The 13,859-nt window shown below is 34.8% G+C and overlaps 1 protein-coding gene across 3 annotated transcripts in view; it reads left to right on the top strand.

Moving 5' to 3' along the window:
- The window catches only part of LOC139150463 (lysosomal-trafficking regulator-like), a 98,898-nt gene that overhangs the window by 5,862 nt on the left and 79,177 nt on the right, over positions 1–13,859 (top strand). For 2 of the 3 annotated variants that reach the window (XM_070722849.1, XM_070722848.1), the window contains exons 3-4: positions 3,517–3,608; positions 4,903–5,074. In XM_070722849.1, the coding sequence (XP_070578950.1) occupies positions 3,517–3,608; positions 4,903–5,074 (264 nt within the window). Of the gene's footprint in view, positions 1–3,516; positions 3,609–4,902; positions 5,075–12,896; positions 13,050–13,859 lie in introns of those variants that run through there. The other variant, XM_070722850.1, reaches the window with a different exon arrangement.

Below are 13,859 nucleotides of genomic sequence, written 5' to 3'. Positions count from 1 at the left end.
GTGTCAAGAGATGCAACTGTACCAGATCCAGTTCTAGCTTTTACACATAGAAGTGGATAGGTTGTGAAATTTGATTTCTGCTGTGATTGTGATGGTTCAGAGATCTACAGATTTAGAGTATACAGGATCTCAGTTTGCAGAATACAACGTGACTCCATGTCTGTCTGTTGTATTTGAAATGCTCTAGCTATCTTACACCACAGGTGTTTCTCTTTGACCTAGAATTCTCAAGGAACATCACGATTGAATACATGAAGACTTTGCTTGATATTATTGTGTTATTTGCTCCTATGTGTATATACAGTCAAAACCTTGTTTAAATGGTTACCCACACAAAGCAGTCACCTCTCTATAGTGGTCACCTTGTGGCAGCCCTGTAACATTTTACAAAGGCTCTCTACAGAACAGTCACCTCTCTTTCTGTATGTGGTCAGTGGCCACATGGAATTGCTCCAAAATGGAACAAAACCTGTGTATAATGGTCAGCATATCTGACTTTGATTGACCTCTGCCAAAAAATGCTATTGGAAAGCAAGAAATTGGTCTGTGTAATTGTCTTTATAGCAGAATGATTCTTCCAAAAAGTCAGTGCATTTATCATGATTTTCAAGAGATTTATGATCGTGAACTTTATTACCACTGCTATCTGTTCCTAAACTCACCACTCACCACACCACCTACACTGAAAGTAATGCCACACACACCCTCTATAGAAATGCCACCTCCATAAGTGGTCACTTTTTCTTTGTCCTTTGAGTTACCACTATACACAGTGTGACTGTATCTGTATATTGTGTTTACATTTAACAATATACAGCATGAGAAGCCATATGGATTGGTTGGATTCTGTCATCTGTACGCATTTGTGTATGTATACCTGTCCACTGCAAAAACTTGAGAACCACTGCGTTTATCACTGCGTGTATCACCTTCATATTTGGTGTGAAGAGACATCGGTAGATTGGATTTGTATAAATGAATACACAGTAGTCTTAAAAGTATGTAAATTAGCATATAGTGGGAAAATAGTCAAAAATTGAAAATGTCAGGAACCAATACAGATGATGTCCTAATGTTGTTTTGTTCAAATTAGCAAAATTAACTTAAGGTCAGTTTTTCATGTTTGGCCAAAGCATCTATTTCTCAAATATCACTTGTAATCAAGAGTAGACTTTACTGAATTGTCCAATAGCTTAGAACTTTAAGCAAGACAATTCTTTCATTTCAGGAGTACACCTTGTTAACAAATGGTGTTTACAGAAGTACAGAAATAATAAATGAGTGTCTTGCTGTAGGCACATGAATTGGGAGATCAAGATTTTTGTTTGATGACTTGAAATATCCAAGACTATACAATTGAAAAATACAATAGTACGTGTACTGCTCATTATGGGCAAAGATTGTCTACAGTTGACATTCACATTTCATAGTGGATTACAACCTTGTGCAGTATATTATATTTTTTATTGAAACCACGGTCCCAAGATAGAGGCGCGTGTTGAAACTGAAAGATGATCTTTTCAGTAGGTGTGACAAATAATCAGAAAACACAACTTTTTCTTTATAGTGTTGGGTGAATTGTTTCAAATGTTGAAACATTTAGCTGGTCTTTTTACGCACAAAATTCAACTAGGACCAAACCAGGGCTAAAATTCAAAAAAATGGGGGTTGGAATTACTACTAGATTTTGTATGTGCCCACATATGATCATCTGAAGTTAGTGCCTGGCCCACGGACAATACACTTACCAAGTGACCAGTGCCAGTGACCTGAGACTGTTCGGCTTGAAAGGGAGGTTACAGTGAGGCCTTGCAAGAAATACCTGAGACAAAAGTCAAATAATGCATAGGCTGGCACAACTTTTGTTAAATCCCCCTTCATAACCCCTTTTTACTCAGACCAAACAACAGATTAGTCTGGCCCTTGTCTGATGTAAAGATGTTCACATTAATCATTTTGATGCTAAAACCTGCAACATGGAGGTAGCTACTACCTCCATGCCTCCACTTACTCAGATTGTTGACACATTGTAATGTGTGAAACCCAGCATACATGTAGAGACGATGCCAGTGAATCTACTTACAGTAAAACTTAGTCCAAAAGTACAGTTTGGATTGGAGCCAAAATTCAGAGCTCTGCTTGTGTAATATATGTACTGCACAATGCAAGGCATACTTTCCATCGACAGCTACTGATAATATCCACATATGCATACTTAAAATCTCATCATAAGACTTTGCATAAATTAACTGGGCATTAAGTGTATTGGTAGATGGCATTTATGAAGGAATGGTTTCAAATTTCCAAGTATGTCAAAAATGGGAAATGAATTCAATGGAATGGGGATGGTGGGGTGGGGGGAGGGGTTTGAGTTTAATCAAATCAGTGAATGCCACTTTCTCTTTTGTAACTACCGAAAATTTTTACTTTTACATGTAGTACCGAATTTAAATACCTTTTACCGTCTACTCTAAATATATTGGAGAAGGTTTAAAAATTGAATCCTATAGTAGTAGATAGATAGAGTAATGACATCATCATAGTTGCAGGAAAGTACCATTCAATGGCTTTGTCTAAACTCAGAGATTTCACTAACAGGGAAATGAAGCTTAAGATTTTCACATGTTTGCTGAGGAGAAGGGGAGGGTTTTTTTACCAATATACAGGTATGTGTTTGTTGACCTAATGTGACAATGTTTAATGTTCCCTAAAGCCTAGTCCAATCCATGTTAAGACAGGTTATCACCACCTGTCAAAAGTAGTTACTGTGTGTCTACATCTGTCAGCAAACTGATCTGGACACATAGTGATTGGCTCAAAGACTTTTGTTATTTTTTTTAAATATTTCACATTTGAAAAGATCACTTGATAAAGAACTGTATCATCATGATCTGGTTTGTTACAACTTTACAGGTATATGTCACAATAGTGATATACTTTATTCTTTCAAAGTTTTAGTTAAAAATGTCCAAAGTTTTGAGTTGAAATAAAACCCTGAGCATGTTCACCAGGTCAAAGCAGGTTGTAATAAGTTACAACAGCATAACCAAAAAAAAATGCACGGGATGTATATTGGACTAACAAATGCAAGTGACATCTTTGAATGGAATTCATGGTTGGTTGGAAAAAGGCTGAATGAAATTTTGCTCAAAGAAAATGATGAAAACAGTTCATAAGTATTTCCAGTAACTTTATTGGATTTTTCAAAAATTCCAAATTGGCAAAAGTGAAGTCGGTGATGCTCAGGAAAGTTTAATAAACAATACCTGACACACATTTTATGATTAGACAAGAATCTTTTCCAAATTTTGATTTATAGTTTTAGCTTTGAGAAACAGTTAATATAGTAAATCAATTGACATGCTGCCTTATGATGTTCAAATGTACAGTAAAATACCAGCAAGTTAAAAATAAAACCAGTGTAAAGTTTGTAACTTCATAGATGTGACGTCACCCATATTGTTACTGAAAAATAACAGCTTTTATTCACATTTCCATTTCCTTATGTCTCTTTAGGACAAAAGTGACAGACTTGAAGAATTTCTTCACTTGTTTCTTGCTATGGTTTCCGACTCCTCCAATAACCCTGAAGACCTCAGAGATTTCAGGTAAGTAACAATTGCTGATGAAATGCAATATTTTCATCACAAATCAAATGTATTGTTTGTCTCGTGATTACAGGAAGATGTGTTGACTATCAGTCATCAAGCCCATGATGTGACTGTGTTACATCACTTTCACATGTCCTGTTAACATGGCGATTCTCAGCGTGAACAAATAAAATGGCAATGACCTTCATGATTTGCAGATCAAAATAAGAAGAAGTTTTTGAAGTTTAAGGAAAGTTTTGATGACTAAGTATTGCACCATGTCATTTAACTGTATTTCAGAACACTTTTCATGTGTGAGTTCTTTTGAATGGTGTTTAATATCCATACTCATTGCCTTTGGTAAAATGTGGAGGCACATGTATTATAAGCCTTACTCTACAGTGATATCATAAATAAATGAAGCCTGTTTACATAAATATTTTCACATTGATGCTTGTGGTGGAATAAAAAAAAAACTATTAAATATAAGGTAATTCTGCTATTTGTAAATTCTCTGCATTGGTATACAATAAGTCTGTTATTGTCCAATATTACGTGTGTCTGTGTCATGATCAGCATAAATATTTATTCTGCATCAGTCACTGAACTTGTGTCATGCCTGACAAAGCGCAAATGACACTCCTGCTGATACGACACAGAAACAGGTGATATTTGGTAATAACCTCTAAATATCCAACCAACACTGTATGAAGTGATAATTGTTTGAGTTGCTATCTGCAGTTGTTGTATGACCATACTGTGTTAATTTAGATAACCATCACAGTGTTCAATACTTTTGCAGTTCATGATGAATTTGTTTTTTTAGTAGAAGAGAAAAAAAGTTTTTATTTCTTTTATTACATTTTTTTTTCATAAAATCTGAAAATTTGTTGAAGATTTGTTTAAAGTCCTTTCCATAATTCAGAAAGAATGTTTTCCCATGCCATGAATGAAGAGTATCAAATTACTCTACGTATCATGCACATCTACAGAACAATACAGGTCATTTTACCAATCTTATTAAAAAGGTTCTGATACAATCAGTAAGTACCATACATGCTACATCATTTCCAGGAGAGGGCCATTTCCAAATGACCTGTCTTTGCACAAAGACCTTCATGTTATTTATCAGCATGTTTATCAAAGAGTTCACGTCTATGAGATGTCGAGGATTAGAATAGCCTGGCCAATTTAGAATTCAGACCGCTTGATATATTACCTTCTGATGCAAAGTTGTTACAGTTGATATGTGGCAAGATTCAGTATGAATACTAATGACATTTTGTTTTCTTTCAATTTGTTCACTGTGTAGTAATGATACTGGTAGTGTGTGCAATATCCTTGCTCGTGAGTTTCTGTCAGATGTACACAATTGTTGCACAAGTACTGAATGTAGCAATGGAGATACCCGACTTCTAATGAACTATCTGCTGCATGGTAGAGGATGGTTACTCATAAATGCTCTCAATGAATTAGTCACACAGGTAAGTCCAGCTGTAAAAATTGTACTCACTGTCTTTCAAAGAATAAATACGGAAACAACATGCTCATAAAATCTGCACAGAATTCAAGTAAACCTGGCTTAAAAGTCATGTTTTGTCAGTAACATGCCTCATATAATTGATACTTATTACTTTTATTTTGTTGTATTGCATCTCTACTTTATGACAAGTTAATGTTTTGAGTTCTATCACAGGGCCATGAGTTCAGGGACACATGGGAAAGTTGTCAGAACAGTGGTCAGAACAAAACTTAATATTAACTTGTCGGAGTCAACATAACCATTGCAGACTGTTTCTTCTGCAATGGTCCAATTTTGACAATATATAGGGATTTACCTAAGTCCTAAGGTGAAAGATTAAATGTAGTACACTTTTAAGACATGCAGTCTAATATGACTGTAAACTTTGGCATTCCCTCACTTGCTCTTTAGTGTTTCTTTTGTATGCATTCAAAAGTTGAGGCCACCTTATAGATACCTTTTAGCAATGGTTATCCTCATGTTGCCCAACGTCAGTTTTCTCATTGAAACCACTGCACAAGTACCTCAGGGGAACATACCAGCCATGAGGTGTGAAAGATTCGTTGAGACCAAAGACTATAAAATGCAAATAGCATGACCAATATTATCTAGAGGTGGTGGCTTATACCACTACTTGCTGTAAAATAAATGTTAAAGTTATCTCATAAATATTTTCAGGTGTTGGTTTGCCTGCAATTTGGTATATAGTCAAAACATGAATATAGGATATGAAGCTGTTTGGTTGTAAAGTAGCCATTGAATTGTGAATTAAGTGACATATCATAAGTGCACTAAAAATATATACCTTGACCATTTCATGTGACAGCTCCTTATCATCATTTTATTAACAAAGAATAACAGGAATAGATCTTAAGTTACTTCAATTCTCTGATTTGTTGATGGTTTATAAATAGATGTGGATCTTTGTCTCTGTGATCCAATACCATTACCCTACATCGATTCCCAGCCTAGACTCGGCCTAGACTGTTGTCTTTCTTTCTTTGCCATACAGTTTTACTACTCAACAGTCCTGATGAAATGTGCATTTGTCTTCCATTGATGTTCTTGGCATGCATATTTCTTCTTGATCTTTCTAGCAAACTTGAAATCATAGTAAGGGACATCAGTAATTACTGTATATCGTAATGAGAAACCATTAAATTTGATTTCCATGTGCCCAAACAAAGTCACCTCGCCTTGATAACATGGTTCTGTCACAAACCATCATACAGTTTATCTGCTTAGATTCTATTGATTGTAAACCAGATATGTGCCCATTGACATTACTTATAAAAGATTCTATGAAAAAATCCATGTATAGTCTTGTTATAAGTGCAAAGAAAGAGGATGTCGATTTTTCTGTTTGACATGCGGATAACCTGATATAAAACAGCAGTATTATGAGATATGTAGTAGCTACTAACAATAGGTTATGCTAATTGACTGAAGACTATACTATCAAAGTGCCATATAGTGACATCCACCACTAACTATTAAGAACTTAGTCTGATAGTTTCCATCAACTCCCATCTACTTGTAGTGCCTGTACTGGACACACAATGTATGGTATTTTAATGAGAGAAAGCTTGGTCAAAAGGCAACCCACAAACAATCGAGTACAAATAACATTATCTGGTTAACATTTGCATGACTTATGCATATTATCATAGTAAACAAAGACAATGGTTAACAGTATGTAAAGTGTCGTGATGTGTTCGGAACCAAATGTATATCATTTAATGTGACGTATTGGTTGTTTTTACAAGCCTCCATGTTAATAGTGTTTCTGTTGGCATCTTGATCACAAAATTACAATCAAGGTTCTGCTTTATGAGAAAACTAATGAACAAAACAAACAATAATAAAAAGTACAATATAAATATAATATAATATAAACAATGTATAGATGTTTCATGTTGTAATGTGTAGGCGAAAGATAGTTTGGTCAACATACGCCTGTCTCATAATGAGACAGGCGAGTCATATGGCAACTCATAGCTGATATGAACAGTGTATGTAATTCCCACTGGTAGAATACCATCAATGCACCGTAACACTTGAACAGTGTATGTAATTCCTACTGGTAGAATACCATCAATGCACCGTAACACTTGAACAGTGTATGTAATTCCTAGTGGTAGAATACCATCAATGCACCGTAACACTTGAACAGTGTATGTAATTCCTACTGGTAGAATACCATCAATGCACCGTAACACTTGAACAGTGTATGTAATTCCTACTGGTAGAATACCATCAATGCAACATAACACTTGAACAGTGTATGTAATTCCTACTGGTAGGATACCATCAATGCACCGTAACACTTGAACAGTGTATGTAATTCCTACTGGTAGAATACCATCAATGCAACATAACACTTGAACAGTGTATGTAATTCCTACTGGTAGAATACCATCAATGCACCGTAACATTTGAAAAGTGTATGTTATTCCTACTGGTAGAATACCATCAATGCATCGTAACACTTGAACAGTGTATGTAATTCCTACTGGTAGGATGCCATCAATGCACTGTAACACTTGAACAGTGTATGTAATTCCTACTGGTAGAATACCATCAATGCACCGTAACACTTGAACAGTGTATGTAATTCCTACTGGTAGGATACCATCAATGCACCGTAACACTTGAACAGTGTATGTAATTCCTACTGGTAGGATACCATCAATGCACCGTAACACTTGAACAGTGTATGTAATTCCTACTGGTAGGATACCATCAATGCACCGTAACACTTGAACAGTGTATGTAATTCCTACTGGTAGAATACCATCAATGCAACGTAACACTTGAACAGTGTATGTAATTCCTACTGGTAGAATACCATCAATGCAACGTAACACTTGAACAGTGTATGTAATTCCTACTGGTAGGATGCCATCAATGCATCGTAACACTTGAACAGTGTACCGGTATGTAATTCCTACTGGCAGGATACCATCAATGCACCGTAACACTTGAACAGTGTATGCTAATTCCTACTGGTGGAATACTATCAATGCACCGTAACACTTGAACAGTGTATGTAATTCCTACTGGTAGAATACCATCAATGCATCGTAACACTTGAACAGTGTATGTTATTCCTACTGGTAGAATACCATCAATGCACCGTAACACTTTAACAGTGTATGTTATTCCTACTGGTAGAATACCATCAATGCACTGTAACACTTGAACAGTGTATGTAATTCCTACTGGTAGAATACCATCAATGCACTGTAACACTTGAACAGTGTATGTAATTCCTACTGGTAGAATACCATCAATGCACCGTAACACTTGAACAGTGTATGTAATTCCTACTGGTAGAATACCATCAATGCACCGTAACTCTTGAATATTCCATATACTTACTAAAATCAAAAAAATTTTATCAGCTCCTTCTTGATAATTGTGTTGGACCCTTCTGTTTTGGAAAATAATGCCATTTTGATAATAAAGAATCATCTGAGCACTGTTTTTAGCTCCGCTGTCAGCGACGCGGAGCTTATCAAATAGGTTGATTTTCCGTCGTCGTCCGTCGTCGTCCGTCGTCGTCGTCGTCCGTCGTCCGTCGTCCGTCGTCGTCCGTCAACAATTGCCTTCTCCTCTGAAACCGCAAGTCCAATTGCTTTGAAATTTTATATGCAGTTCACTTAAGGTGACCTCACTTCAGTTTGTTCAAATCGTGGTGAAATTTGCATATTTGTATTTTTGGGGCATTTTTTGGTGTTTTTGGTAAAAAAATCTCCTTCTCTGAAACCGCTTGTCCGATTGCTTTGAAATTTGATATGCAGTTTGCTTAGGGTGACTTCAGTCAGATTTCTTCAAATCGTGGTGAAATTTGCATATTTGTATTTTTGGGGCATTTTTTGGTGTTTTTGGTAAAAAAATCTCCTTCTCTGAAACCGCTTGTCCGATTGCTTTGAAATTTGATATGCAGTTTGCTTAGGGTGACTTCAGTCAGATTTCTTCAAATCGTGGCGAAATTTGCAAATTTGCATTTTTAAGGCAATTTTTGCCATTTTTGGTCAAAAAATGTGTATTTCCAAAACTACTCATCCGATAGCTTTGAAATTTGGTATACAGGTTTCTATCGATGAACTAAGTAATATGTATTGAATTTCTGATGAAATCTGTAATTTTGTATTTTTAGGGCAATTTTTGCCATTTTTGGTCAAAAAATGTGTATTTCCAAAACTACTCATCCGATAGCTTTGAAATTTGGTATACAGGTTCCTACAGATTAACTATATGATAGTTATTGAAATTATGATGAAATCTACAATTTTGTAATTTTGGGGCAATTTTTACCAGTTTTGGTCAAAAAATGTGTATTTCCAAAACTACTCATCCGATAGCTTTGAAATTTGGTGTACAGGTTCCTACAGATAAACTAAATGATAATTATTGAAATTATGATGAAATCTGCAATTTTGTAATTTTGGGGCAATTTTTGCCATTTTTGGTCAAAACATGTGTTTCTCAAAAAGTACTGGTCTGATAGCTTTGAAATTTGGTATACAGGTTTCTACAGATGAACTAAGTAATATATATTGAATTTCTGATGAAATCTGTAATTTTGTATTTTTGGGGCAATTTTTGCCATTTTTGGTCAAAAATGTGTATATTCAAAACTACTCATCTGATAGCTTTGAAATTTGGTATACAGGTTTCCATAGATGAACTTAATGATATTTATTGAAATAATGATGAAATCTGCAATTTTGAATTTTTGGGGCAATTCTTCCTATTTTTTGGTCAAAAAATGCGTTTCAAAAAAGTACTAATGAACTAAATTTGATCTTTTGAAATTATGATGAAATCTGCAATTTTTACTTTTGGGGGCAATTGTTGCCATTTTTGGTCAAAAAATTTATTCTCAAAAACTACTCATCAGATAGCTTTGGTTGACATGCTCTTTGGGATGATCCTATGTGATACATTCAAAGTATGATGAAATCTTCAATTGCGTATTTTTGCAGCTTATTTTAGCCACTATTTTCTGGCCACTGCATCGAGCTATCAAAGATTTCCACCCTTCTTCATCAACATGTGTCAAAATAGTTATTCTCTACATAAACACAGCGGAGCTATATCGGCCGCTAGGTCGCTTGTTGTAAATTGTGTTATGTAAGTGAGCTTTTTTGCATTCGAAATGCTTAATAGTGTAGCATGAAGTTGACTTATAAAAACAATAATGATAACAATACATTCTCCATCATTGTTATCTCTGAGCAAATTGACTGACTGTGCACAACTTTTAAAGGAGAACAATTGATTTAATGACATGAAAAGTTCAATGTTACCAACCAGTAATGCCAGAATCAGGGATTAATGGATGGCTGCTTTAAATAAACAAATGTCTGATGATCTACAAAAATAGGAATGATTTACAAAGTCTGATAAAGTAGGATCTCCTAACAAAATCTGCATTGATGATACCAATGTATTTCTTTAGTTGGGTGAAGAAAATAGCTATTTTGCTTTGTAATACCTTAAACACTCTTTGTTTTTCACTTTTGTATAAAAACCTACACACCCCCAGCTGGCAAACTAAACAATTTATTTAAACTGTGTTATGTAAAGGTTGCACATGAAAGTAGAATGGTGACCTTTGTCGCAGTATCTAGACTAGCATCAGAAAGAATAATCTACAAAACCAATGTGATGATACCAACAACGTTTAGTTTTACTTTTTATAATATGCAATATGTTTTGACTTTTAACAAAATATTCGAACATTCGCAGATTGAATGAAAATAAATATCATTGTTACAGAAGAGATGAAATACCTGCAACAATCAACTATCCAGTGTTTAAAACAATTACTAGGTTGAAACAATACAGCAGGTTATATATGATGTGACCCTGTAACTAATTATTTGCATAAAATGTTGTGAAACTGACAGCGACAGTGGGGTTGTCAAACATTCAATAATAATGTATGGCAAATTATAAGAGTGGGTCACATGACCAAGCCATGCCTTGATAACTGTGTCAGGTCAGATGTCTGATATGATATCAATGTTTACTCAGTAATAACATTATTGTTAGGAAGCTTTTTTGGAATAATTCCCGACATGACTTGTACTTACTGGTTTAACTGGAATTAAATGTTGATTATTTATTGTATGTGAACAGTGATGGAGTTATGAGATGGTTGACATAGTCAGAGTGTACGTGTAAAATGGAAACATCCAGCCATTGGTTGATATGGAGAGATTGGATTGTGTTTTAAGTGAACAATCTAGGTTTTAAGCTGAACCAGAGATTACACGTACACGTACAATCAGATATTTATCAAGCACTGTACATGTGTATAGGGAACTGTCATTTCCCAGGGTTACCAAAGTTTAGCGGCTAATTTTTCCTGAATCTAACAACTAATAAATTTTCACCAGTTCAAATCACTGTGAAAGGCAATAAAAACTTCAAAAATCACAAGATTGTCATGCTGATAGGACCCACGTAACTGTGGTTTTGCTGTTAATTATTGAAATGGAAATAGGAATATCAATCTCATCTTTTGATATTTTCCAAATTTTGCAGCTTGGAAAAATTTTCCATTGTTTACAGTTTTCCTAGAGTTGTTATTCCAAATTACATGTACATGCTTTGTATGTGGTATTGCTTTTCCAATTCCTAGTCCTGTAGTGACTTGTCTGATTTGCCTTGAAATATGATCATTATTGGCTTCCTTTTGAAAGAGATTGTAAAAAATTTAATGTGATATATTGCTTTTACATGTGCTTAAATTCAGAAAGTTGAACTTTTTTTTTTCAATATTTGTTTTATTCAGAAAAGACAAGACTGATTAGTTTTCCACATTTTAGTGTTTTTGTCTGTTTTGTAAGAATGATAATTTCAAAATATACAATGAGAGATATGCAAACAATATTTTGTTTTCATTATCAAGTGGATTTGTGTTTTAAGTATGGTAAATTGAATAGATGTATTGACTAGGACATCAATGAAAAGGACAAGATACATTGAAAAGTGAAGTTGTTCTGATTTGTCAGCTGTACAAGGGAGACTGACTGACAAAAGCAACTGGCTGAGTTGTTTATTTCTGAAATTACTGATAAAAATTTCACCATTTACAACTTTCAAAACAGTATTTGCAGTGAGTAATGGAATGGAAATTCAAACAACTAAGTTGTTCTTAACCTGAGATAAATTGAAAATATACATGTAAATTGAGTGGACTCTAGCTATTGTGCCAATATTCAGTATTATTTAGTAACACTTTTTAACTCATTCTGCTTTTTTGTACTTATTTTTTGATCGTAGTAGTGTGTGCATTGAGATGATTTGCATTTTTATTTTCAACTCTGCTTGATGTAGGTATAACCAAACCACACTGTAGAATTAGGATCCAGTTACTGTAGTTTAATACAAGGATATAAGAAAATTTGTGGCAAACACACCATTAATATGAAGTTTGAGACAAAAACGATGTAGCCTGGAATGCTTTAGAGACCGGGCAAGCAAGTCCCTTTTTTTTCAAATTGAAAGGAAACAAAACCAATAATGTGACCCCGAAGCAACCCCAAAGGTCTGTACCCCATTATGAACTTTATCAGCCTTATATCACGGAACAGGAAACTCTTTATGCCTGATACTCTGATTCAATTGGCTTAAAAAAATTATCATGTAAATGTTTTGACAAAAGGAAGTGAGACTGATCAAGAACGTAAAAATTACACTGAGATGTCACAAGGAAGTCATGAGGTTAGGTGACTCAAAGGCTAAAATTAGAAAGGGAAAATGAAGGCAAGACTATAATGAGAAGAAATCCAGAATAGGAATGCTCTGCAGTGGTGATCAATGCTTCAGCAAAGTTTTATTACCAATGATTAGCCTTGTTAAATTCCTGAAGATTGCAAGGCTCAATGCTTCACGTTTTATGTGAGCATACAGTACTTCAGGTATCCTTCATGCTAAATATTGATGTTTTGTGTTCTGTGTTTAAAATTCAATCATCCATGACTACAGGGTGACCATACGGTCACCCATTACGTGGTACAAACATTTTTGTTAAATATACTTTATCTAGTGGAATAGCTCACAACATTTCTATCAAAACCAATGTCTGCATATTGCATGTACTGTTTATTGTTTACCTGTGTGTCCCTTCCACACTTCACTATAATATAACATGAGATTTTATACCCGTCTGTTCACCCAGAGGAACATATTGCGCTCTTCAATATAGACCATAGTTTGTAGCACATTTTAAGTACTGTATAGTGAAGAAGAACACTTAAGGAAAGGCTCAGAGTGTTACCCTCATTAACTTCACCAAGGGTGTAACCTGGACAGCCAAGCAGACTTGCTCAATAATGCTAAACACTATAGGGCTCTTCAGATGAGTTTTATGGCTCTTGCATTCGACAATGCTCATTCATGCAAAGGTTATTGCATTCAATCTATTCATCAATATTCAGTAGATTTATGACATATGAAACATTTGATTGATAAACAGAAAAGATTTTACTCTGCTTTACATCTGGTAGGTTGACTTTTTGACATCTGTAGGTTAGTAACAAGTAGTTTTTAGCCATGTTCTCAATCGTAACAAGATTTATACTGTCAGGAATTTACTCTCAGACTGAAGAATAGAACACTGATTTTGGATTACTAACAATCTACATCAAATAATTCTGCAAAAATGGTAAAACTGTAAGGTATGGATAGTATCACCAAATTTGAAATTTATGTGTTTTCACATTGTCTTG

This window comes from Ptychodera flava, chromosome 14 (genome assembly GCF_041260155.1).
Source record: "Ptychodera flava strain L36383 chromosome 14, AS_Pfla_20210202, whole genome shotgun sequence".
In the NCBI taxonomy this organism is placed as follows: Eukaryota; Metazoa; Hemichordata; class Enteropneusta; family Ptychoderidae; genus Ptychodera; species Ptychodera flava.
Note: the sequence above shows the minus strand (reverse complement) of the source record. Positions and strands in the feature narration are given on the sequence as shown.